The sequence below is a fragment of the Macaca nemestrina genome, chromosome 2 (genome assembly GCF_043159975.1).
Source record: "Macaca nemestrina isolate mMacNem1 chromosome 2, mMacNem.hap1, whole genome shotgun sequence".
Lineage (NCBI taxonomy): Eukaryota > Metazoa > Chordata > Mammalia > Primates > Cercopithecidae > Macaca > Macaca nemestrina.
This window is the reverse complement of record NC_092126.1, coordinates 182938983-182962086: the sequence shown is the minus strand read 5'-3', so window position 1 is coordinate 182962086 and position 23104 is coordinate 182938983. Positions and strand designations below refer to the sequence as shown.

General features: G+C 34.6%; 2 protein-coding genes across 31 annotated transcripts in view; one reads left to right on the top strand and one right to left on the bottom strand.

Annotated features, from left to right (window-relative positions):
• LOC105477484 (trafficking from ER to golgi regulator) overlaps positions 1-21044 on the top strand; it is a 37740-nt gene extending 16696 nt beyond the window's left edge. For 4 of the 6 annotated variants that reach the window (XM_011734003.3, XM_071092517.1, XM_011734002.3 and 1 more), the window contains exons 4-8: positions 895-1041; positions 4527-4691; positions 8554-8694; positions 16821-16919; positions 20236-21044. In XM_011734003.3, the coding sequence (XP_011732305.1) occupies positions 895-1041; positions 4527-4691; positions 8554-8694; positions 16821-16919; positions 20236-20618 (935 nt within the window). In that variant the 3' untranslated portion in view covers positions 20619-21044. Of the gene's footprint in view, positions 1-894; positions 1042-4526; positions 4692-8553; positions 8695-16820; positions 16920-19472; positions 19514-20235 lie in introns of all 6 variants that reach the window. The other 2 variants (XM_011734006.3, XM_011734005.3) reach the window with 2 other exon arrangements.
• A 353-nt stretch (positions 21045-21397) lies between these two features.
• Positions 21398-23104, bottom strand: part of ABI3B (ABI family member 3 binding protein) — a 244785-nt gene continuing 243078 nt past the window's right edge. For all 25 annotated transcript variants that reach the window (XM_011734009.2, XM_011734020.2, XM_011734013.2 and 22 more), the window contains one exon: positions 21398-22625. In XM_011734009.2, the coding sequence (XP_011732311.2) occupies positions 22510-22625 (116 nt within the window). In that variant the 3' untranslated portion in view covers positions 21398-22509. The remainder of the gene's footprint in view (positions 22626-23104) is intronic.

Below are 23104 nucleotides of genomic sequence, written 5' to 3'. Positions count from 1 at the left end.
GTAGCAGTCACTCATATTAGCCAGGATAAAAGGTGGTTTGGTCATTTTTCTGGTGTGGTCAGCGTTCTTGTTTTTGTCTGAATTTTGACATGGTTATGGACTGTTGATCTATCACAGATGATAGTCTTCTGTGATGTTGGTGTTCTTTGAAATATTTATGTTCGACAGGAGAACACCACAGCCTACCTGTGAGTGCCAGGCCAGCCTCTAGCAACACTAAGGCCTATCTTACTATACCAGACCAGTTTCTGGCTGCTAGGAGCTATTTTTCTCCTCTAATATGGGAGAAAAAACAGTAATACCAAGTGAAAACCAATAATTAATTGATGTAGGTAGGAGATTGTATTGAACTTCATAGCTATGCAGGGAGTATGTGAATTACTGGTGAGTTTTCTTCTAAAAGCTTATAATTGGTGGTTTGATTTCGAAACATATTTAACAAAGAATTGCCCTGAACTTTTATTTTCACATAGATGGCCTTTTCTAATTAGGTGCTTCAGGAGTTTGTGTGTATGTATACTGGCAATGCATAAAGCATTTTAGTTTAATTTTCGAACTCCTGTCTTGGGGTTTGCAATCAGAGCCTTGTGTCACTTTTTTTTCTTTTCTTTTTAAAAATAACCTGAGTGTTGACAGTGTTTGTTGCTGAATGAAGGAATTCATTTTTTTCAGTCAACTGAAAATCATTTGGTCTGGCATCAAATCATTTGACTTTTTTCCCAAAATAAGTTATTAGCCATAGAGAATTCCTTTTTTTAAAAAAAGTTACTCCATGACATCGATATCTTGTTTTTGTTTTTTTAAAGGAATTGTATTTATTTTTCCTTGTTGCATATTATTAGTATACTTATTCATGAACTTCTAATTTTAAGCAAATAAATGTTTTTATTTCAGTTAATGGCCAACCAAGACCCCTTGAATCAAGTCAGGTGAAATATCTCCGTCGAGAACTGATAGAACTTCGAAATAAAGTGAATCGTTTATTGGATAGCTTGGAACCACCTGGAGAACCTGGACCTTCCACCAATATTCCTGAAAATGGTAAACCCTGAATCCATTGTATTCTGATTTATTGTTCTTACGTCTTTTTGGAGGTTTGTAAAAACTCTTTTTAAGTAGGAGAAGGATGGCACCCCCAGTGTCACTCTTGTTCCTCTGCCTCTCTACTAGTATTTATGTCTGTGTTCCTAAACCTTGCTGTTCATCAAGATTACTAGGAGGTTTCATTATACCAATTCCTGGATCTCATCATAGACCTACTGGAGTTTAGGAACTGGAAATCCCATTTTTAAAGTGTTTTCTGGGTGATTCATTCACAACTAGTCTTAGACTTTTGGATTTATTACACAGGTCAGTTTTCAAATCCTCTTGACACATGAACCCTTTTTAGTATAATAGGTAAGTAATGAACCTTGGGAATTGAAAATCATTTCATGAATATTACGTAGTGTTGGAAGTAGTTTCAACTAAAAATCACTTAGATTAGTAATATTCATTAAAAATGGTACATTGTAAAGTTGAAACACAATTTTTAATAATATTTAAAGAAAAACTTTTTTCCCCCATTTTATAGATGACATGTACTATTTGTGTTAAGATAAAGCAAGAAGTGTCGACATTTGGAACTGACATAATTTTGGGACCAAATGTATTTTAAAATGTGGACTGAAATTTAAGTGTGTGTTATGACTTGAAAGTAGAGTTAAAAAACTGCTTTCTTCTTTTAAGATTCTTAGATGTTGCATTTAAAGAAAACTCATTATTTTTTACAACTTGTTTGCTTATAATTTTCATATGTTTAGAACTGTCCATATTGTGAAATAGTAATTAAAAAAAGTCTGGTCTGGATGACTGCATGTAAAGGGCTTAACACAAGATAATTTTTGTGGATAAATGGCATGTATTCTGTTTTTGGCCATTAAATAATTTGGGAGTTTTTGTTTTCTGTGTTTATTTTAGTTACAGTTTAAATAAAGACGTATTTTCCATCATTACTCTCTTCCTGTCTTCTAATAATCATGTGGAATTATGTTAATGATAGATAGTTAATAAATATTTGGTGATTGATTGGTGATTTCTAGTTCCACTTCTATTTCAGAACATAATGGGACAATTTTTCTAGAAGAATTCATAGATGCTGACACAACATTTGCATATAATTTCAGGGGATTTAACCATCTGCAAAATATTAAGAAATGTAGATGAGAATTTAACCAGTATAGCCAGTACTGTTCAGAAATTAGCTACAGTGGCCCACATTCTACTCTCAGGAATGGATTTATGAATTTGTTGGTTTAGGTGAAACTTTTTCCTCACCTATTTCTAGCTACTGTTTATACTTCATTCTTTGTTTCTGTATTTTTATACATATTATTGTTAGCTTTTTACCTATGTTAACGTAAAAGATGTTAAAATTGGTTTCTTCTCTGCATCTTGGAAGTCATGCCATGTGTTGTTTTCTTGTATGGCCATCTTCTAGTTATTGTGTCCTGTCTGACGTATCTGATGATAAGATGATATAAGAATAATACAGTCTGCATTTTATTTTTAGAGATAGTTCTAATTTTAAAAAACAAAAACAAAAAAAAGCGCCCTACATCAGAAACTGAAATCTAGTCCACAAAATAAAATTGCCAATCAGCTATCAGTGCTATTCAGAACCTGTGGATTACCCTCACCAAGAAACATGGCTGCCTGTGGTCTTCAGCTCTCTATTACAGTGGTTCTTGGATGCTTGTTTTCCTCCAAGAGGCAGATGGTGTGTAAACTACCTTAGATAGAAGATTGACCTGTTGGCAGTATCTCCAGCAGCTAATGGAGCAAGTAGTAGGACATATAGTGTGTTTCCTGATCGTTATAGTTTGTGATAAGTGAAAAGAGGCATAGGTAGTGAGATGTGAGGGGAAACAATTGGTAAGAGTGACGTGGTATGCTCTTGGGATTAGAGGAAGGAACTTGGTAGGGAAGGTAGATAACTGGTAGACGTGTTTTAAAGGAATAGTTCTAGGGGTTTTCCTTTTCCAAAAACTTAGAAAATATTAGGGTAGCCTGGAATGGTATGTTAGGAATGAATGAGCTGCCAGCCAGTGTGTGCTGTGGGTATTTATATTCCTTTAGCACTTAGTTTTTTTCAGAAGATACATTTTGTATTGATTACCGGGGTGATCTAAGAACAGATATTCATTTACTTACTTGGTAACAAAAGTGATAATCATTGTTCCTTAATTGAGTAAATGATTAACAACAGTCCTTTTGTTTACTTGTTCGTGTGTTTTGTTTGTTTGTTTTGATGTCTTTTGTATCTTGGACTTGGATTCCTATTTGTAAAATGTAGGTTATTCTTGAACTCTTTCTTTCGAAAGACAGTAGTATAAATGCCTGTGGAATATCTTAGTATCCTTAGAAGAAAAGCATGATTTTAAATTTAACCTGCTTATAATATTTAACATTTTGTTTTTTGTTGTTGTTGTTTTAAACATTTTATTATAGAAAAGTTTAAGTATATACGAAAGTAGACATTATAATGAATCCCATAAACCCACATACAATTTCAACAGTTACCAACTTATGGTATCATATAATTACGGTACATACACTTTCACCACTCCTGTTACCCAGACTGGAGTGCAGTGGTACGATCTCAGCTCACTACAAACTTCTCCTCCTGGGTTCAAGTGATTCTTGTGACTCAGCCTCCTGAGTAGCTGGGATTACAGGCATGCATCACTGTGCCTGGCTAATTTTTGTATTTTTGGTAGAGATGGGGTTTTGCTAGGCTGGTCTCGAGCTCCTGGCCTCAAGTGATCTACCCACCTTGGCCTCCCGCCGAGATTACAGACATGAGCTATCGCACCCGGCTCCCCTCCTGTATTATTTTGATGCAGATCCCATATACATCATTTTATCTGTAAGCATTTGAATAAGTATTTTAATAAGTAATATGTATTAAAATAGAAGGTAGTAAATTCAAAAATGTTTTTAATGTGCTATTTATGGAAGATTATGAATTAATTATGGTTGGCTTGATTTCCATGTAATTTAGTAGTGGACCACTAGACAGTAAAAATGAAATGTTAAATTTGAGATTATAACTTTAGTTAAGTTTCTTTTTATAAAATAAAGCCTTAGTTCCTATAATTGTTATTTCCAGAGTGCCCAGTGGGTATCTGATACTAGGATATAGGTCATTGGGCTCCAAAAAAAAACCAAAACAGTAAAATGTTTCTCTTTATCCAGGAGCTTGTATTTTTTTCATCTAATATTTCTTATGAAAGGAGGTAAATAACTTTTTTGGAAAAGCTGTTGTTAATCTTCTGTTTCTTTTTGCCCTCTCCTCCCTGGTACTAGAAGTAAAAATACAAAAAAGTATAAAGAAAGTAAAATGATTTATAATCTTATATTCAGACATACTTAATATTCCAGACTATCGTTGTACACATACGTTATTTCCCTATCTTGTACGTTTAGGCCTTACCGAGTATAGATAAAAAGGAAACACGTTTTTGTTTATTCCTCTCTTCTTGCAGATACTGTGGATGGTAGGGAAGAAAAGCCTGCTTCTGATTCTTCTGGAAAACAGTCTACTCAGGTTATGGCAGCAAGTATGTCTGCTTTTGATCCTTTAAAAAACCAAGATGAAATCAATAAAAATGTTATGTCAGCGTTTGGCTTAACAGATGATCAGGTTTCAGGTAAGTTAGTTTCCAACTCCTTTATACCCTTCCTTTCCTTCATCTTTCCTTTCTTTCCTTTCGTTCTTTCTTTAATTGAAGAATAACTTGGATATGGTGAAGTGCACAAGTCTTAAGTGTTCTGTTTAACAAATTTTTACATATTTGTACACTTATGTAAAAGACTAACTAGATTAAGATGTAGATTATTTCCAATACTCAGAAAACTTTCTTATGTCCTCTCCCCAACAGTAGCACCCTCCCCCTTAAAGAATAACCACTGTTGGGTTCAAGTAAATTTTTGAAAGTAAAATTTAGAAAGTTTGCAAAAATCTGAACTATTTTATAATTTGATTAGTTGCAGTATTCGAATTATATTTGATTTGTCTTTTAGAGAAATTGAAAATTATATGTAGATTTTCTGGTTAAATTGCTTGAGTATAGAGTGGATTTGTATATAAACAAATTTTTAACCTTAAAGCAGTACCTATATTGTTTTATTCTTTTTAACTTTTGGTTATAATTTCTTCATTATTTTTTCCCGCTTCTTTTTCTCTTTTCGGATTCTAATAACACATTAGAGAGCTTGATACTGTCTCATGGGTCGTTAAGGTTCATTTTTCTTCAGTCTTCTCTCTGTTCTTCAGGTTGGGTGATTTCTGTTGAACTCTTCAGGGTCACTGTGATTTCTAATATGCTGTTGAACCTTTCTAGTGAATTATTTAATTGTGCTTTCAGTTCTAGAATTTCCATTGAGTTTTTATAGTTTCTGTTTTTCTGTTGAGATTATTTGACATTCATTAAGACTACATTTTCCTTTAATTGTTTGAATGTATTTATGTTTGATTCTTTAAAAATATTTAGAATGGCTGCTTTAAAATGTTTATCTGCAACATCTAACACTTGGACCCATTTGGAGTCAGTTTCTGTTGACCGGGTTCCTCTCCCCCACACACACTCCCCAACTCCCGTAGGGTCACATTTTTCTGTTTCTTTGCCTGTCTAATAGTGTTTGGTCGAAAACTAGACATTCTGGTTAATATGTTGTAGTGACTTGGGATTCTTTATATTCTTTTGAGGATCTGGCAGGGAGTTCATTTGTGTGGACTTTATCAATATAAATAACAAACAGAAAAGGGCTCTCTAAAAGAAAAAGGTATTTGGGAATAGAGCATTACATTGAAAATATGCATGCCATAGTAAACTGTGTGCATATTCAGTGAGGTAAAGTCAGACAAAATTTTTAAAGGAAAAATGAGAATACGTAATTGTTTTGAAATAATTATTGTTGGCTACGAAGATCATTAGCAAGAGTGATGCCAGTCTGAGGTTGGACAGGCAGTTTCTGGGCAGATGTCCTCACAGTCACAGAAGTATTGATTTATTTATTTTTGCAAAGTTGTGATGGCCTTTGTGTAGGCTTGTGGTTTTTGAACTCTTTTGTGATAGTTTTTCTAAGAATCCTCTCTTCATGGCCATATCAGAGTTTTTTATATTTTTTAACATTAATGACTTCATTTTGGTTTTGATAACTTTCACATACTCAAAACTACTCCTTCTTTCTCCCTATGGTGTATAGCAGCTGATATGTATGCTCAGTCCTTTCAGCTTGCTCCAGGTGCTGCTTTTTCTCTGAGCCTTCTTGAGATCTCCTCCTCTGCTCTCCCAGCCCTACAGTCAGCTGTGGATTTGGGCGGAGTATATATACCTAGATTTTGGGTCTTACCCTTTCAGTGGCACCCTCACTTCAGGGATTGTCCTCCTAAATCTTCAGCTGCTTGTCCAGCCATGAGGTGGTTAACACTGTGGTTTTCTGCCATTGGAGCTGCAGAGGTCAGCGCTTTTAATTCTTATCCATTCTAGTTTTATTGGGGTAAACTCTGGTTTCTGATTGACTTTCAGTTATTTCAAATAGTTTCTTTCGTTCATGTTTTTAGTTGTTACCTGGGGGAGAGTTTATCTGATGGATTTACTTTGCCTTTATCAGTAGTTGGAAATGTATACGGTGTATTCATTTTGTATTTCTTAGAGACTTTCATGGAATTACTCACTAAATAAAATTGTGTGAAAATCTGATGAGGTCAGACTTTTAAATTTTGATTTAAATGTACTGTATTCCAGGTAGAATAATATTAATATGATTCACATTATTTGAAGACCATTTTTCTCACAGCTTTGTGTGTTGAATTATAGTCGGAAAAACTGTACACATGGCCAGGATACTTTTGTAGTTCTTCAGGTGTGATGTGGTAAAAATATGGCTTATTACAATAATGAATGTGGCAATGGGAACGAGGGATAAAATATTACAAAGATGGAATGAACATTAACTGTCATAAATTACATATAAGGGAGGAAAGAGGAGCCAAAGTAACAAATACATATATATTTAGGCTAATAGGAAGAATGTGTAAATGTATTTATCTACATAGATATAAATTTAAGTAAAATGGTGGTAGATAGAAACCATCATCGATTTTATTCTGGCAATCATCAGTCTCTTGCATTACCACTATTATATCCTAGTTTAGGTTCTTGTTAATACTTGGACTGTCAGCTGTCAACTGTGCCTAATACTGTGGTAAGTTCTGGGGATACATCAGAGCAGAAGATAGAGGTTTGCCCTTAGAGAAATTAGTCTGCTGATAATAGCAAGTACTTATATGGAACTTTCTGAGTAGTAGTCACTTTTGTAAGCTTTTGCTGTATAATTCCTTTTATAAGCCCATGCCATAAGCTCTTGTTAACTGATAATCCTCACAATAATCTTATGAAATAGGAATTAGTATATCCTTTGTACAGATGAGGAAACTGAGGCACAGAAAGAGATTAACATCTCCAGAGTTACACAGCTAGTGAGTGACAGCACTAGGATTTGAACCTAGGTAGTCTAGCTCCAAAGCCTATGCTTTTAACCACTCTTCTGCATTGCTAAAGCAGAAAGAATTTAAAGGAATAAGACATATTTACATTGTCCTCAGAATCTCTTTTTTGACTGTCACAGCATTGGAACTGTAGTATATTCTCTCCATTCATTTCTGTGTTCATTATTTTGGAAGAATGACAGTGTCTCCATATGTAAGTTAGAGTGCTAGGCCTTGTGAGGCAGACAAAAACAATCAATGGTCAGGATCCCGGCCAAAAGACCGCAGAGGCTTTAAGAGTGAAAGGGGGAGCTGTTCAGAAATGCAAAGTAGAAGTCAGTATGGGTTAGTAAAAGTAAACTAGATAGAAGTTCACTAGTGGAAAAGGTATTCATGAGTCAAGAAGGCTTGCTAGAAGTGTGGAATTATAATTGGATTTTAAATAATGTCATATTTAAATATGTGAATGTTATATTTAAATATATGGGGTATAGTGGAGAGAACAGTGATAAATGAAATAGAGGTCAAAAAATATTAGATATGTTATGGGAGTTGGTAGAAGTTAGTTTAGCTGAAAGAGAGACGTGTGAGAAGAGAAATTGTGAGAAATAATGTTTGGACCCTTAATGCCAAACTAGGGGGTTGAACTTAATTTATGGGCAGTGAAGACCCCTGGAAGAATGAAGTGATAATTTTGGTTGATGTGCAGAATACATTGCTTGGAGTAGGAGGATATTGGCATTGCAGACATGAGTTTTGTTTTTTTGCAGGAAGAGGTTAAGACTCGGGAATATAGTACTTTACACTTTATAAGGAAGGACTTCCAGTTGTAGCTTTGGATTAAGAGACTGGAACAAAGGAAAAAATAAAGTACATACATTTAATGTAAAAAGCCATATTTGTGGTTATATACTTATTCTATAGTATTTTTAGTATCTTTTAACCAAATGTATTCCTTGAGCTTACTGGGGGAAGGCCAGGTATTGGATACTAAACTGACTTTTTTTTTGACTATTCAGGGCCACCCAGTGCTCCTGCAGAAGATCGTTCAGGAACACCCGACAGCATTGCTTCCTCCTCCTCAGCAGCTCACCCACCAGGAGTTCAGCCGCAGCAACCACCATACACAGGAGCTCAGACACAAGCAGGTCAGATTGAAGGTAAAATAGAGTTTAGAACACATGTTTGGGAAAGTACATGTGTAGAAGTGTTTATTGCAGCATTGTTGTAAACACTTCATGTATTTAGTCGTGCCTTAAACGCAGGAAAAATTTTGATGTGCTGACAGATTTGATGTTTAAAAAACCAAATAGAACAATATGTCAGGTTTGTTTCCAATTAATGGAATGAAAAAAATACCTTAAAAAAGTGTTTCTATGAATATAGATAGAGTGAAAGACAGTCATTAGTCAGTGGTGACCCTCGGGGAGGGTAGTGAAGTTCAGACTGGTGATTTCACACTTTATTTTGTGTTATACTTACATGCTGTTTTATCTACCTCCTTTCTTCAGCATCCGTGCATGATTTTTCTAATTTAAAAATATTTCTAAATAGAGGTAAAGGATAACTTTAGTTGTAGTGGATTTTTTGGGTAAGATTAGTAAGTAGCCTTTTATAATTTTGTAAATTTAGCAATATGTCTTTAATGGAATAAAAGCAGTGTATTTTAAGTCAGACTTTTTCTTCTGAAATAATCCATCCTTGGATATGCAATTTAGTCTCTCTGGGTTTTGATATTCTTTCACTGTAAAATGTGAAAATTGGACTAAACACAGTGGTTTCAAAAGAATGTCTTTAGTTCTGAATGAAATATAATTTGAAAGCTCTGTATTTAAAATAGGGGATTGAAGGGTAACAGACCTCAGACAGCAGGCACTAAGGTGCCTCGTTGAAAACCTTGGAGTTCTGCAGAGCGGGACTAAGTATTTACTAATCTCTAGGGTGCCTTCCAGATTAAATGTGGTTTTTGTGTTGCCTGGGCATGTTGGGACGTTTAAAACCACATTCCACTTCAGAACAAACACCAGGTGGCGCTCTAACTATTTGTTTAACGGGTCAGATAGTGGTATAATGTATTTCCAGCACCCAAAGCAAGTGATTAAAGTTATCAATCACATGAAAACAAAAACAAAACATAGGCTAAAATGAACTGACCACTTTTGGAATAGAATCCTATCCTGTGGTGATACTTTCGGAGTTACCTGGCTAGGTGTGGTGGCTCACGCCTATAATCCCAGCGCTTTGGGAGACTGAGCCAGGAGGATCACTTGAGCCCAGGAGTTTGTGACTAAGCTGGGTGACATAGTGAGACCCTGTCCCTACAAGTAAAAGAACGATTTTAAAAAGTTAGCCATGTGCTATGGCATGTGCCTGTAGTTCCAGCTACTTGGGAAGCTGAAGTGGAAGAATTGGTTGCATTGTTGAGTTGAAGCAGTCTGGGCTGCAGTGAGCTGTGATCACTCCACTGCACTCCAGCCTGGGCAACAGAATGAGACCCTGTCTCAAAAACAAAGCCAAAAAAAAAAAAAAAACAAAAACAAAACAAAACTCCACAGCGTTGTCTCCTTGGATGAACACCAGTCATTATGGACTAGCAGGTGACATTTTGCTGATGAATCAGTGGTTTGTGAAGAATTTCTTATTAAGCCTTTTCTTAACCTACTTTAGTTAACTCCTCCTCTGCACCAAAATGCTACTGCCAAAACTAGAACAAACTAGAACTAAAGCAGATGTGGGCTGAAATAGACAAAAGCAGAGTATAGGTATGATGAGAGTTTAATGCCTACCTCAAGTGAACTAAAGATTTGTTTTTAAATATATCCCATTTTAAGCAGTGTATACTGTGTACTGTGTAAGCAGTGTATAATGTGTACTGTGATACAGTGACAGTTGGAAGGATCATTGTACCAAATAATGTTTGCTGTTTATGTATAAATAAATGGGAATTAAGGCTCTACTAGCAATATCTAAACATACTATGAAGTGTTTGTTTTAATTGAGCATTTTCAAATAAGTAAAATTTTAAAAATGTGAAAGGACATAAACAGTGAAAATTTTCTCTCCCACCTCTGTCCACAGCAACCAAATTCCTTTTTCCAGAGATAGCAGATTAACACCGTTTATATGCATTTAATTCTTTTAAGTAATATTGTATACCTTGCTACAATTAACTGTTAGCTTACATTAAAACATACAATATGAAAATTGTGCAATTAATACATGACATCGTTTAAACTATTAGTAACTGATCTAATTCTAGATCAGTGCTGTCCAAAAGAATTATGGTAGAAGCCACATGTAATTTTTCTATTTAGCTGCATTAGAAAAATATTTAAGAAAAGGTAACATTTTATTTAGTCTAATGTATCCAACGTGTAATCACTATTAAAAAGTTAATTTTTTGGTACTGTGTATTGGAAGTCTGGGATTTGACACCGATTCGGAACACTTCAAACAACAAACAACATATCACAATTCAGACAAGCCACATTTCAGGTGCTCAGTAGCCACATGTGGCTAGTGACTATTTTAAGAGCACAGCTTTAGATAAATATATTCATTATTTATAGATTCCCAGCATTAATTATAGGTTACTTTAATAAATACTTTTTGATGTATAATGAGTCTTTGACATTGCCAGTTATTTAGATCAACTACTGGTTATAATTTGGCAGAATTACCAACATAAAATGTATCACTTATAATTTATTAACATAGCAATCTCTTACAATGTGTAATAGTCCAAACTAAAATTAAGAATTCTGAGTTGTTACTTAACTCCCATAAAAGGGACCTTGGAACTGTGAATTTTATTCCAAATAAATATAGTCTTAATATGTTGTTCAGTTAAAAGGATCAACAAGATACTGAGCATCATTAAAAAAACCAAAAGGGATAATGTTACCCTTCTTCATATAAAGCCAGTGCCTGTTACTGGAAGACTGTGTGATGTTGCCAGAAATGTAACTGGTAAGGAGAAGAACGCTAAAAATCATCAGAGACCATATTGCTGTTTGACAAACTGAAAAAATGAAAAAGCATATAATTAAAATCCGTAAAATCATATGCCAATATAATGAAAAGCTGAGTAGACTTTATTATGTAAATATTGAAACATACATAGAATAATCAACTCTTCATGTAGTCACGTGGCTTCAACATTGACCAATATTTGGCATTCTTTTTTCATCATTTTTCCCCACTGCACCCCTTTTAATTTGCTGGAGTAGTTTAAATCAAATTATGAACAGCTTATTATACTCAGCTATTTCAGTATGTATGTCTAACTGACAATCTTCTTTTTAATATAACCACCATGCTGTTATTTAACAGTGATTCTTTTTTATTTTTAATTGAGACAGGGTGTCACTCTGTTGCCCAGGTTGGAGTGCACAGGTTTGATGACAGCTCGCTGCAGCTTCAGCAGTGATTCTTAATGTCGACACGTACTCGTCTATATTTGAAGTTCCCTAATTGTTTCAAGAAAATTGACTTGTTCAAATTAGGGGCCTAACAAGGTTCACACTTTGCATTTGTTAATGTGTCTTGAGTCATTTTTTCTAACAGCTATCCCTTACGTTTCCAAAGTCAAAACTATGTGTATTACGTATTACTGTGTAACTATTATCCCAAAACGTAGATGCTTAGACAACAAAAGTTTATTATCTCATACAGTTTTAGACAGATATCCGGGAATGGTTTAGCTGGGTGATTTTGGCTCAGCATCTCTCATGAGGTTGCAATTAAAAATGGCTGCTGGAGTTATAGTCATCTGAAGCTTAACCAGAGCTGGAGGATTCAGTTCTTTACCATTTGGACTTCTCCATAGGGCTGCTTGGGTGACCTCATGACATGACAGCTTCACCAGAATGAGCAATCAGAAGAGAATGAGGTAGAAGATACCTGTCTTTTATAGCCTGTCCTCAGAAATGTCACTATCATTTCTGCAATATTCTCTTGGTATACAGGTCAGCCCTATTCAGTATGTGAGGGACTACACAAGGGAGCAGATACTCATGTGCTTGTTGCTTATTCTTTGGTCATTTTTGTATTGTGGAGTCAAGTCTTTCTAATTTCTAAGAATGTAAATGATACTAACCCATTGTCATGAATGCTATTCATGTGCAGAAGCCCGTGAGGGGCATCATAGAGGTTGGTTATTCTGTGTAATAAATAATTCCCAGAAGTCTTACTGTTACTCTTTGCTTCATCCTGTTCTCTTTTACCCCTTAATTTTTGTTATTACTTTTTACTTAGGCATTGATTCTTTTTGAAAATACGCATAAAACATAGCTTATATATAGTCGTGCACTGTATAACAACATTTCAGTCAACAGTGGACTGCATATATGATAGTGGTTTCGTAAGATGGTAATGGAGCTGAAAAATTTGTTGCCTAGTGATGTGTAGCCATCACAGTGTAGCACACAGTATTACTTAGGTGTTTGTGGTGATTCTCGTGTACACAGACTTACTGCCAGTCGTATAAAAGTGTAGCTCACATAATTATGGGTAGTACCTAATACTTGATAATGATAATAGGTGACTGACTTACTCGTTTGTGTATTTACTATACTATATTTTTAAATCATTAGAGTGTACTCCTACTTAATTAAAAAAACAAAGCTGTAGAACCAGGCCCAGATAGGTCCTTCAGAAGGTATTCTGGAAGAGGGCATTGTTATCATAGGAGGTGACAGCTCCATGGATGTTCTTGACCCTGAAGACCTTCCAGTGGGACAGGATATGGAGGTGGAAAATAGTGATATCAATGATCCTGATGCTGTATAGGCCTAGGCTAATGTGTATGTTTGTGTCATAATGTTTTTCTAAATGTTTAAAAAAGTAAAAGAAAATTTAAAATTAAAAGAATAGAAAAAAGCTTTTAGAATAAGGATATAAAGGATAAATATTTTTGTATAGCAGCACAATGTATTTTAAGCTAAAGTGTTAAAAAAAAGAGTTAAATTAAGTTTAAAAAAGTAAAAAGATTACCGTAAGCTAAGGTTAATTTATTGAAGAAATGGAATTTAAAAAAATAAATGTAGTATAGCCTAAGTGTGTAGTGTTTGTAAATCTTCAGTAGTGCACAGTAATGTTCTGGGCCTTCACGTTCACTCAACACAAGTACCTCACTCGGAGCAACTTTTAATCCTACAAGCTCCAGTCGTGGTAAGTGCCCTAGACGGTTATACCATTTTTTATCTTTTTTGCCATATTTTCACTGTACTTTTTAATGTTTTGATATGTTTAGATACACAAATAATTACCATGTGTTAGAATTGCCTCAGTATTCAGTACAGGAACATGCTGTACAGGTTTGTAGTCTGGTGTGTACCATATAGCCTAGCTATGTAGTAGGCTGTATATATCTAGGTTTGTGTAAGTATGCTATATGATGTTTGTACAGTGACACAATTTTCAGAACCTACTCTTGTCATTAAGCAATGCATGACCGTATTTTTTATTACTCAAAACATTGCTTACTATAAACAATGTCTGCATTTTGCTTTCTTCATATATCCTGTAGATCTCTCAAGTATGTGAAGAAGTTCATCCTTTTTCTTTTTTTAAACAATTAAACACACTTCTTAAATTAATTTTCAGAATACTGTGACAGTCCCATTTGGACTTGAATGAGGTGGGTTTAAAGTAAGTACCGTAAATCCTCACTTAACATTGTTGATAGGTTCTTGGAAACTGTAACTTTAAGTGAGACGAAGTATGAGGAAGTCAGTTCTAGTAAAGGTTAATTGATATGAGTAAGTTGAGTTCCTACAGCATATTTTTGATCACAAAAATACCCCCAGACTTCTAGGTAAAGACTAAAAACAAATGTGGGTTATAGATACATTGAAGAAAGATTAATAAAAACAAATAAGATAATGATTTATGCGGTTACTCCAGTTCAGGGTTGTGGGTGGCTGAGATCTGTCCCAGCAGCTCAGTAGCAAAATGGGGACCAACCCTGACAGGATGCTGTTCTATCGCAGGATACACTTGCAACCACACACATACCCAGAGTCACTCAGACTGAGATCATTTAGACATGCTAAGTATCCCAACATACACATATTTGGGATGTGGGAGGAAAATGAAGTGCCCAGAGAAAACCCACGCAGACTTGGGGAGAATGTGCAAACTCCACACAGAACAAGTAACCTGGGAATCATTTTTTTTTCCTTTTCAGTGTTTTAACGAAACAATGTCGAACAAAAGATGTTATTTGAGGATCTGCTATAAAAGGAATATTGTGTAGAGATATAATAAACCTCTGAAATTTTTAGGGATTTTTTCAAAATCAATTTATAGCAGTTTATGAAAACATGCAAAAAAAAAAAAAAAAAAGCTTTATGAAGCGTTGTACCCTATACATTTTTAGTGAGGGGAATAACTACGTTTTTGACCAGGAGTTCCTTACTCATTGATGACCACAGTCTACTACTATATGGAGCCTTAATCTCAGCCTTTTTTGTTGATGCCCAAGTTAATATTTATATTATTTTGTTCTTGGGATAATATATGCAAAATGACTTTATAAACTAAAGTTTTGGAGTTACGCCTGAGTTCCACCAGTGATGGTTCTTAGCTCTTGATGTTTCTGTTCTTAGCTATTGACCGCAGGTAAGTTGCTTAATTTTTCTGTATCTGAGATAGGGAATACTAATTTGGTTGAATTTTTAAAAATATATTTACTGACTATTGCTTATTTTTTTTATTGTGGAGTTAAGCCTTCTAATTTTGAAGAATTAGAGTTCATTGTTGTGTGCTATACATATTTATTCCCCTTCTGTACCTGCTTGCCTTTTTATTTTAGATTCTGATCACTTCTATTCCAGAAGTTAGTTATGAAGTACAATCTAGGATTAAGGTGGTATCTAAATTTGATTAATTTCTGTGCTACGTTTTATGCTGTTAGTCTAAATCAATAGGAAAGCATTTAAGAAACTTTTATGAGGATTTCTTTTTTTTTTTTTTCTTGTCATATTTGGGAATAGGTTAAATAGCTTAAAATAGTTGAGCTGATTTTAATTTTTGTTCTGTTTTTATTATAAAGAAACATTTACTAGTAAATAAGCTGGATATAAACATAATTGTATCTCCTTTAGTGCTACCCAGTGGGCAGCACTTAGACACGTTTAGGGCTGAGCAGCTAGTATAATAGAGTGGACTCCATCTCATTTTCTAAGCCTGTGAGTCCTAGCTGCCTACTGCAGCTCAATTTGAGTGGCAGTTGATATAATGCCTTTTTTTTTTTTCTTCCACTTCTGCAGTAAGTATCTGGTTTGCTCATAGTCTTTTGATTAATAGGTAGTTTGAATGTTTTTCAAAGGAATCAGCCAACATACATGTGATTATTTTAAAGATTTAAATACTAGATAGATACTAAATGCAAGGTTATTGGTACTAGATATTACATCTAGTTAAATTAACCAATGTGAAATAATTGAGAGGTAGAGATAATAAAGACATAAACCAATAAATCTTTGCTTGAAAATCACAGGTATAGGTACAGATTGTGAGGACAGAAAAATAAAAAATAGAAAATCATGGGTAATAAGTGTCTAAAAGGTTTCTTCATAGGAGCAGTGATTGTTGACCTTAAATAGGACAAATAGGACTCCATGTTCAAGAACACATCACCCGTGTTAAAAAGGTCTGCTATTATTCAATAGTGCAATGAAGAACCATTTAGGCTTTATTAGAGTCCACATTATTGGCTAAAGATGTTGGAAATTCATAGAAAATCAAACTTGACAGATTTCAGAAGTGTCTTGCAGCTCTGGAACAAAAGATGTCATGTAGTTCCTTGCTACCGAAGAGTTTGTTCATATGGTAATAGAGGTCCAAACCTTACAGGGCAAGTACAGTGCTTTAGGAAGGACTCAGATGATAGTAATGGTATTTGTCCCTTTTCTCATTTTATTTACTGATTTTCAACTCACTTGGCTTTTAATGAACATTAGCGTTACTTATCTGTTGGCAGCTGAGTTGGAAAACATTTGTTTTTCTAGACTTTATGAAATGGTAGCCACTGGTGTTGCACTTAATGTTTGTTGCCAGTTAGTTCTCTGCAGTTAGTCCACAGCAGAGAAATCACACTTCTAAAATGGTTCCTTCTCTTCATAGACATTTAAAGGTGAACAGATACTTTCTTGTATATTATTACTCTGTTTGGATGGAGAGAGAATGTATATGTATCTTAAAAATATTTCTCTTTGCCACATTAAACATGTCTTGTTTTCTTGTGTGTGTGTGTGTGTGTGTGTGTGTTTTTCTTTTTCAGGTCAGATGTACCAACAGTACCAGCAACAGGCCGGCTATGGTGCGCAGCAGCCGCAGGCTCCACCTCAGCAGCCTCAACAGTATGGTATTCAGTATTCAGGTGAGCAGGTGTTGAAAGGGAGTTGGCTCATGGCTTTTTGTTTCTGTACTCATTAAACTTTAAGCTCTTCTTAATTCCTTGATTTGTAGTACATTGACATAATAGGTATTAAGTTTTTATTTAGGGGAAACAACATTTGTTTTATTTATTTAAAAATATTTTATGTTAATATCTATTGTAAATCAACATTTCAATTTTCTGGTGGGCAAATAAAACTTACAGTAGATGATTCTGCAGTAACTTGTAGTATAAAAAATTTTTAATACAAAGCTGTCTCTTAATGATCAGTTTATCTCTTAGGCAACTTAGTGCAAGTTTTCCCCCTCCCCTCCACCCCTCCATTTATATGTAACACGTAATTCCAGTGTACTCTTAGTACCTGTAGAAATATGAACAGTTTATTCATACATGGAAAGGTGATCTTATTTAAGAGCTAAATTAAGCTACTTAGATTTTAAAATCTCTTGCAAGTATGTAGGAATACCAGAAAGAGGCCATACAAATAAAATCGTATAAAATGTAATTCAGGCAACTAAGAACATTGTTTAGTTGTTTTAAATAAGCATCCTATTTTGTTTGTGTTTTACCATCTGTCCGCCGAAGATTATATGTATCTAAGTATAAATATTAATGTAACTTTGGCTATAATTCCAGTATTTGTTACATTCATGTCAGAGAGAGTTTGTGTCCAATGCTTGTGTTACAGCCAAAGATTGAAGTATCAGAATTTCAACTGTAATTAAAAATAATTTATGCAAGTTGAATCTTGTCTAAATTTTATGGAGTTTTGTGGTATCAGCTAGAGCAGGAGTCAGTAAAGTATAGCCCACAGGCCAAATCGGGACTGTTGCCTGTTTTTTTTGAATAAAGTTTTATTGGAACACACTTCTGCTTTTATTTTTATATTCTCTACTGCTGCTTGGTCACTAGAATGGCAGAGTTGAGTAGTTGCAACAGAAGACCATGTGACCCACAAAGCCTAAAATATTTACTGTCTGGCTCTTTACAGAAAAGTTTGCTGACTCCTGACCTAGACCGTAACATTCTGTCATTAATTAAAGTTTGAAATATTTTAGCACAAATAATTTTATTTAGATCTTATTTGCTGTGGAGTGACTTAACCTGTAGCTACTTGTTTTTAATTGTATGAAATGTATAGAACTTAAGTTTGGAATATATCAGGAGGAAGGTTATTTTTAGGATGCAGTTCTTTTAAAAAAAAATCAGTGTTACAAATTATGTGATTTATAGAAAGAATAGCAGAACTGAAGAGATTTAGTTGTCATTTAATCTCAGGGGATTTCGGCCCTCACTGTGCTTTAGAATCACCTGGGGGAGGCTTTGTGTAGGGGCTGCATTCCCAGAGATTTTTGAATTTCATTTGATTGGGTGTGGGACTCAGGCTTTTGCATTTTATAAATGAGGCAACTAGTTTTCAAAGAGATTGTGACTTGTCAAAGCACATATAGCCATTCAGTGGAGGGAGCTGGACCAGTTCAGTATTTCCCTGTATCAGTCTGCATTCTACAACCTAGACTGGAGTTGGCAGACTTCTTCCATAAAAGGCTAGATGTCCTGTGTATTCAAAAAAAACCCCACATAATTTCCATATTTCCATTTTTTTTTGCTATTTCTGATGTCTGTCACCTAAAGTTATTATTTTGGAGATGGAAGGGAGAACACACACACACACACACACACACAAGGGAGAACACACACACACACACACACACACACACACACACACACACACACACACACACACACACAGTGATAGAAGCATTGCCACATTATGTTCAAGAGACTGGTGGGCTGCTAATGAAATCTTCAGCCTATAGGGTTATTCCCTCCCCTAAGCAATAATTAAGGATCAGATTACTTCCAGGCCCAGTTAAAAAAACAATTTAGATTTCGGGTGCCAGGATGAAAAGGCACTTTTCTTTTTTCTCGCAGTCTTAAAATGAATAGGCATTTTCAGTATAAAGCTGAATCCATCTGTTTCTCCAAAACCTTATAGTGAAAATGTAAGTTTTATGTAGAGGATAGGAGAAATTGTATGACATTCAGAATTTTTTATGAATTGGTTTTAGGTCAGTGTTCAGATGCTACCGTGAGTTAAATGGGTTAAAGATACTTGATTTTCTTATTAAGAACTAAGGTTGCTCTTAATAAATTTAGTCAGGGTCTTCACTCTGAGTAAAATTTAGGTTTTTCAAATTATGATCTTTGTATTTCTGATCCTACTAGTCTATTAACTTGAATTTGATTGAGAGATATGGAAATAGTCAACTAAATACTCTGCTTGGAGACTAAGAGGTGGTGGTGGTAACATTGGACCATCTTTGACACTGTTGGTTTGCCAGTTTCCCTCTGACCTTTTCCAGTTTTGTTCATGGACTATGTCATAAAGGTTTCTTTCATGAGTAAATTTTGAACCCAGGTTCAAGGTGAGTTCAGAATATACTCAAATTCATTCAATCCTTTTTTTTTTTTAATGCAGGGTTGTACATATTTTAATAATTTTCTTATGTATCTGGTATTTAATGCTGACAGGATTCCAGTCAATGGAGAGGTTTCATTGCAAGTAGCTGCAGGTGTGTTTCATGGTAGAGATAAAAGTTTTCAGTGAAGCCGACTTTTATTGTAAAAAAAATTCCATCCTAGTAAATAATGAATATAGATGTTGCTTTTTATGGGGCAATATGGTGTGCTTTTTATGTGTTATGCTGTACTGCTAAGTCAAAATTTTGAGTCGTAAAGGCAAAAAGCATCAGATACCAAATCTAAAAGAAATGAAAGATTGTAAAGATTGTGAAAATGGTACTTTGTATTTATTCTTAATGGCTTAGTTTTTATAGAGTGAGCAAAATTTAAAGCACCTAATTAGTACAATAAGATGTATTTATAGTATTATTTCATATAAAAATGTTCATTCTCCACAATGTGTTTTTATTTGATACTGTTAAGTAGGTCTCCCCTGAAAACCTGGTTAATGACTATTTAGCTTTCCCATTTTTGATCTTCCTAGAAAGTATAATAATTCTTTTATCATTTGAGCATCTGTTCTAGGAATTATGCTATGGCAGGAATTTCCTCTCAGGGATTATGTCTCAGAGGGTTTAAAAAATTGTGTAGAGAATGCCTCTTTGATAACTACTTGGTCTTGAAATATTATGTGATGGAATCTACCACTCTGCTTGTTACATACATATTTATTAAATTTCTCACCATTTTTGGTCCACCTAACAGTAAGACTAATTCTTTGGAAAAGTTTTACTAAAAGATAAGATACATGTTGTTTATTTTGCCTTTTCAGCAAGCTATAGTCAGCAGACTGGACCCCAACAACCTCAGCAGTTCCAGGGATATGGCCAGCAACCAACTTCCCAGGCACCAGCTCCTGCCTTTTCTGGTCAGCCTCAACAACTGCCTGCTCAGCCGCCACAGCAGTACCAGGCGAGCAATTATCCTGCACAAACTTACACTGCCCAAACTTCTCAGCCTACTAATTATACTGTGGCTCCTGCCTCTCAACCTGGAATGGCTCCAAGCCAACCTGGAGCCTATCAACCAAGACCAGGTTTTACTTCACTTCCTGGAAGTACCATGACCCCTCCTCCAAGTGGGCCTAATCCTTATGCACGTAACCGTCCTCCCTTTGGTCAGGGCTATACCCAACCTGGACCTGGTTATCGATAAGGAGGCTCACCTACACCAGTTAATGTAGCTGCTAGCTGTTGGCCTCCCAAAAGACTCCAGTACTATTTTAATTTGTATTGAAGTTCAGAAATTTAAAAAGCAGAGCATTTTTTATGATATCATTGTTGCTGTTAATTGAAAGTATAATTTGCTGGAACAGAAAGACCAAAATGAAAGTTTTTTCCTCCCTGCTTAAAAATGTAGCAGCTTCTTAGTTACTTTGGAACACTACTCTTACGTGTATAAAGTGATTGACTTTCTAGCTTCCTTTGTCCAGAGGATATTAAAATGCTAGGGTGAGGTTTAGCCATCTTACTTGCCTTTTTACTATTAACATGATGTACTAAAGTAGAGCCCTTGGAGAATACAACAAGATATTATGTATAAAATGTAACACTGATAGGTTAATAAAGGTGATTGAATCCATTAGTGGTCTTCAAATTTAATTTAGTCATCAACATTATGTGAAAAAACAATTTTTCAGAAGTCCTTATTGGTGTTTGGTCTTAAAATGAAGTATAAACATTTTGACATTTTAACTTACAGATTTCCATTCAGAGAAAACAGTGCCATTTGGTTTTTGTCCTTCCTTTGAAAAAAAAATGCATTGGTAATCGTTGGTTTAAAATGAACTTTATTACTTCATAGGATGAAAGGTTAATTTAGGACAAAAACAATAGATATGATGGGGGTTTGGTAGAGCCTGGATAACTTTGTGATTTTCCTTAGGGTATAGTTAACATACCGATGAACCATTCAGAAATAAAAAAAACTCAATCTTAAAAAAAATTACATCTCTTTATTGCAGAATTTATACTTACTTGAAAAATACAAAATGTAGCATTGATAAGATTGAAGCATGTTGAAAGGTAAGTACAGGGAAAGGTCCTTTCAGAATGACTGCAACAGTGCAGCAAGGATTCCCATTCCCCACCTAAAGGAAAATACCTTTTTAATAGAAATGAGTCAGATTTTTATTACAGATTGAATTAAACAGTTACAAAGACATTCTCTGATACATTCATTCATAGAGGTCTTAACATATAAATACATAGTAAATGTCCTATAAAATGGTAGGCGATCTCATCGTGCATTATTTTTGTGCTCAGACTTCACATTCAGTCTGTACATACAGCTTGATTAGAATCATAAAAACAATATGAAGACAATTGCATAAAGGGATAGTTTGACAAAGCATATTCAGATATTGTAACATTTATGGTATGTAAAAATGTATCTTTTGAAACAATATATTAGACTTCATTTTTAGCTGAAATGAAATTTACTGATTCAGTCTTTTTAAGAATTTGTGGATGTTTAAAGGAAATGTATATTAGCATGAATGTGTAACTCTTAAAATCCTCCACAAAGCTATTCAGCTGTTGCTAAAAAATGGAAGTTTAAATATAAATGTGAAAATTCGGACCTTTTTTCCCCAGATATATATGCTGAAGATAATTTGATCCAATAAGTTAAACTAAGTAGAGATTTATGGAATTAACTCGTCAATAGGAAGAGTACACATCAATAAAAGTAAATATTTTTTAAAAGTATATACCTTTTTTGATGTTAATTTTGTTATAAAAGTATCTCAAAACATCATTACAACAGTGTGATAAATAATATACAAACGATCTCTTAAAATACCATGAATAGGGAGCCAGCTTCCCCAAAAATGTTATTCTGTTAACATCAATATTTTGCTTTCTTAAAATGACTTTGTAAAACCTGATAAATACTCTCAGCAATCTTTTCTAATAATAAACATCTAGTATTGCTATTAGATTGTAGACTTTTATACATAGTAAACAAAATAGCTTTGAATGAATGTGACATAGTATTTTCAATGATTTTGTTTGCCATGATGAAACAGAAGGTAACTTTGCAGCATCTACCATTTTCCAGGAATTGTAGTCCCACATTCATACCACTGAACATAATTGATTTGGGTGTGACCACCTATTTCTCCAAATTGGACAGGTTCCTGGCGAACTGCTCTGAAATAACCTGAGAGAGAAAGTAGTTTCATTTTAATAGCTGCTGTATTATATTTTTGCCCTCATAGCTTATAGATTGAAGGATGTCATTGAATAGCTGAAGGCTAATCTTAGTGAAGCGAGGTAATTTAGAAAACAGAGAGCAAGAAGCTCTGGTGTTTTTTCCTGAGGTGTAGTCATGGTTGGCAAAATGGGCACCTGAGAAATTGTTGACATTTGCCATGTCAGGTTAGGAGGGATGGTTGGTAGGGACAGTTTCACTGCCCATTAATGTGTTCACAGAATTTAGTAGGTCATCTTTTAGTATTGTTGGTATTTTTAAGTGCCCGTGAACAAAATGTGTTACTGAAAAATCGAATCAAATAGTTTATTTAGAGAACCTCCAGGTGATTCCGGACTAATAGGAACAATTAATTTACCCTCTTCTGCACTGCTTAGACAAGGATTAATTTTAAGTCTTATTCAGTCCTCATTACACAGCTTGGTGCC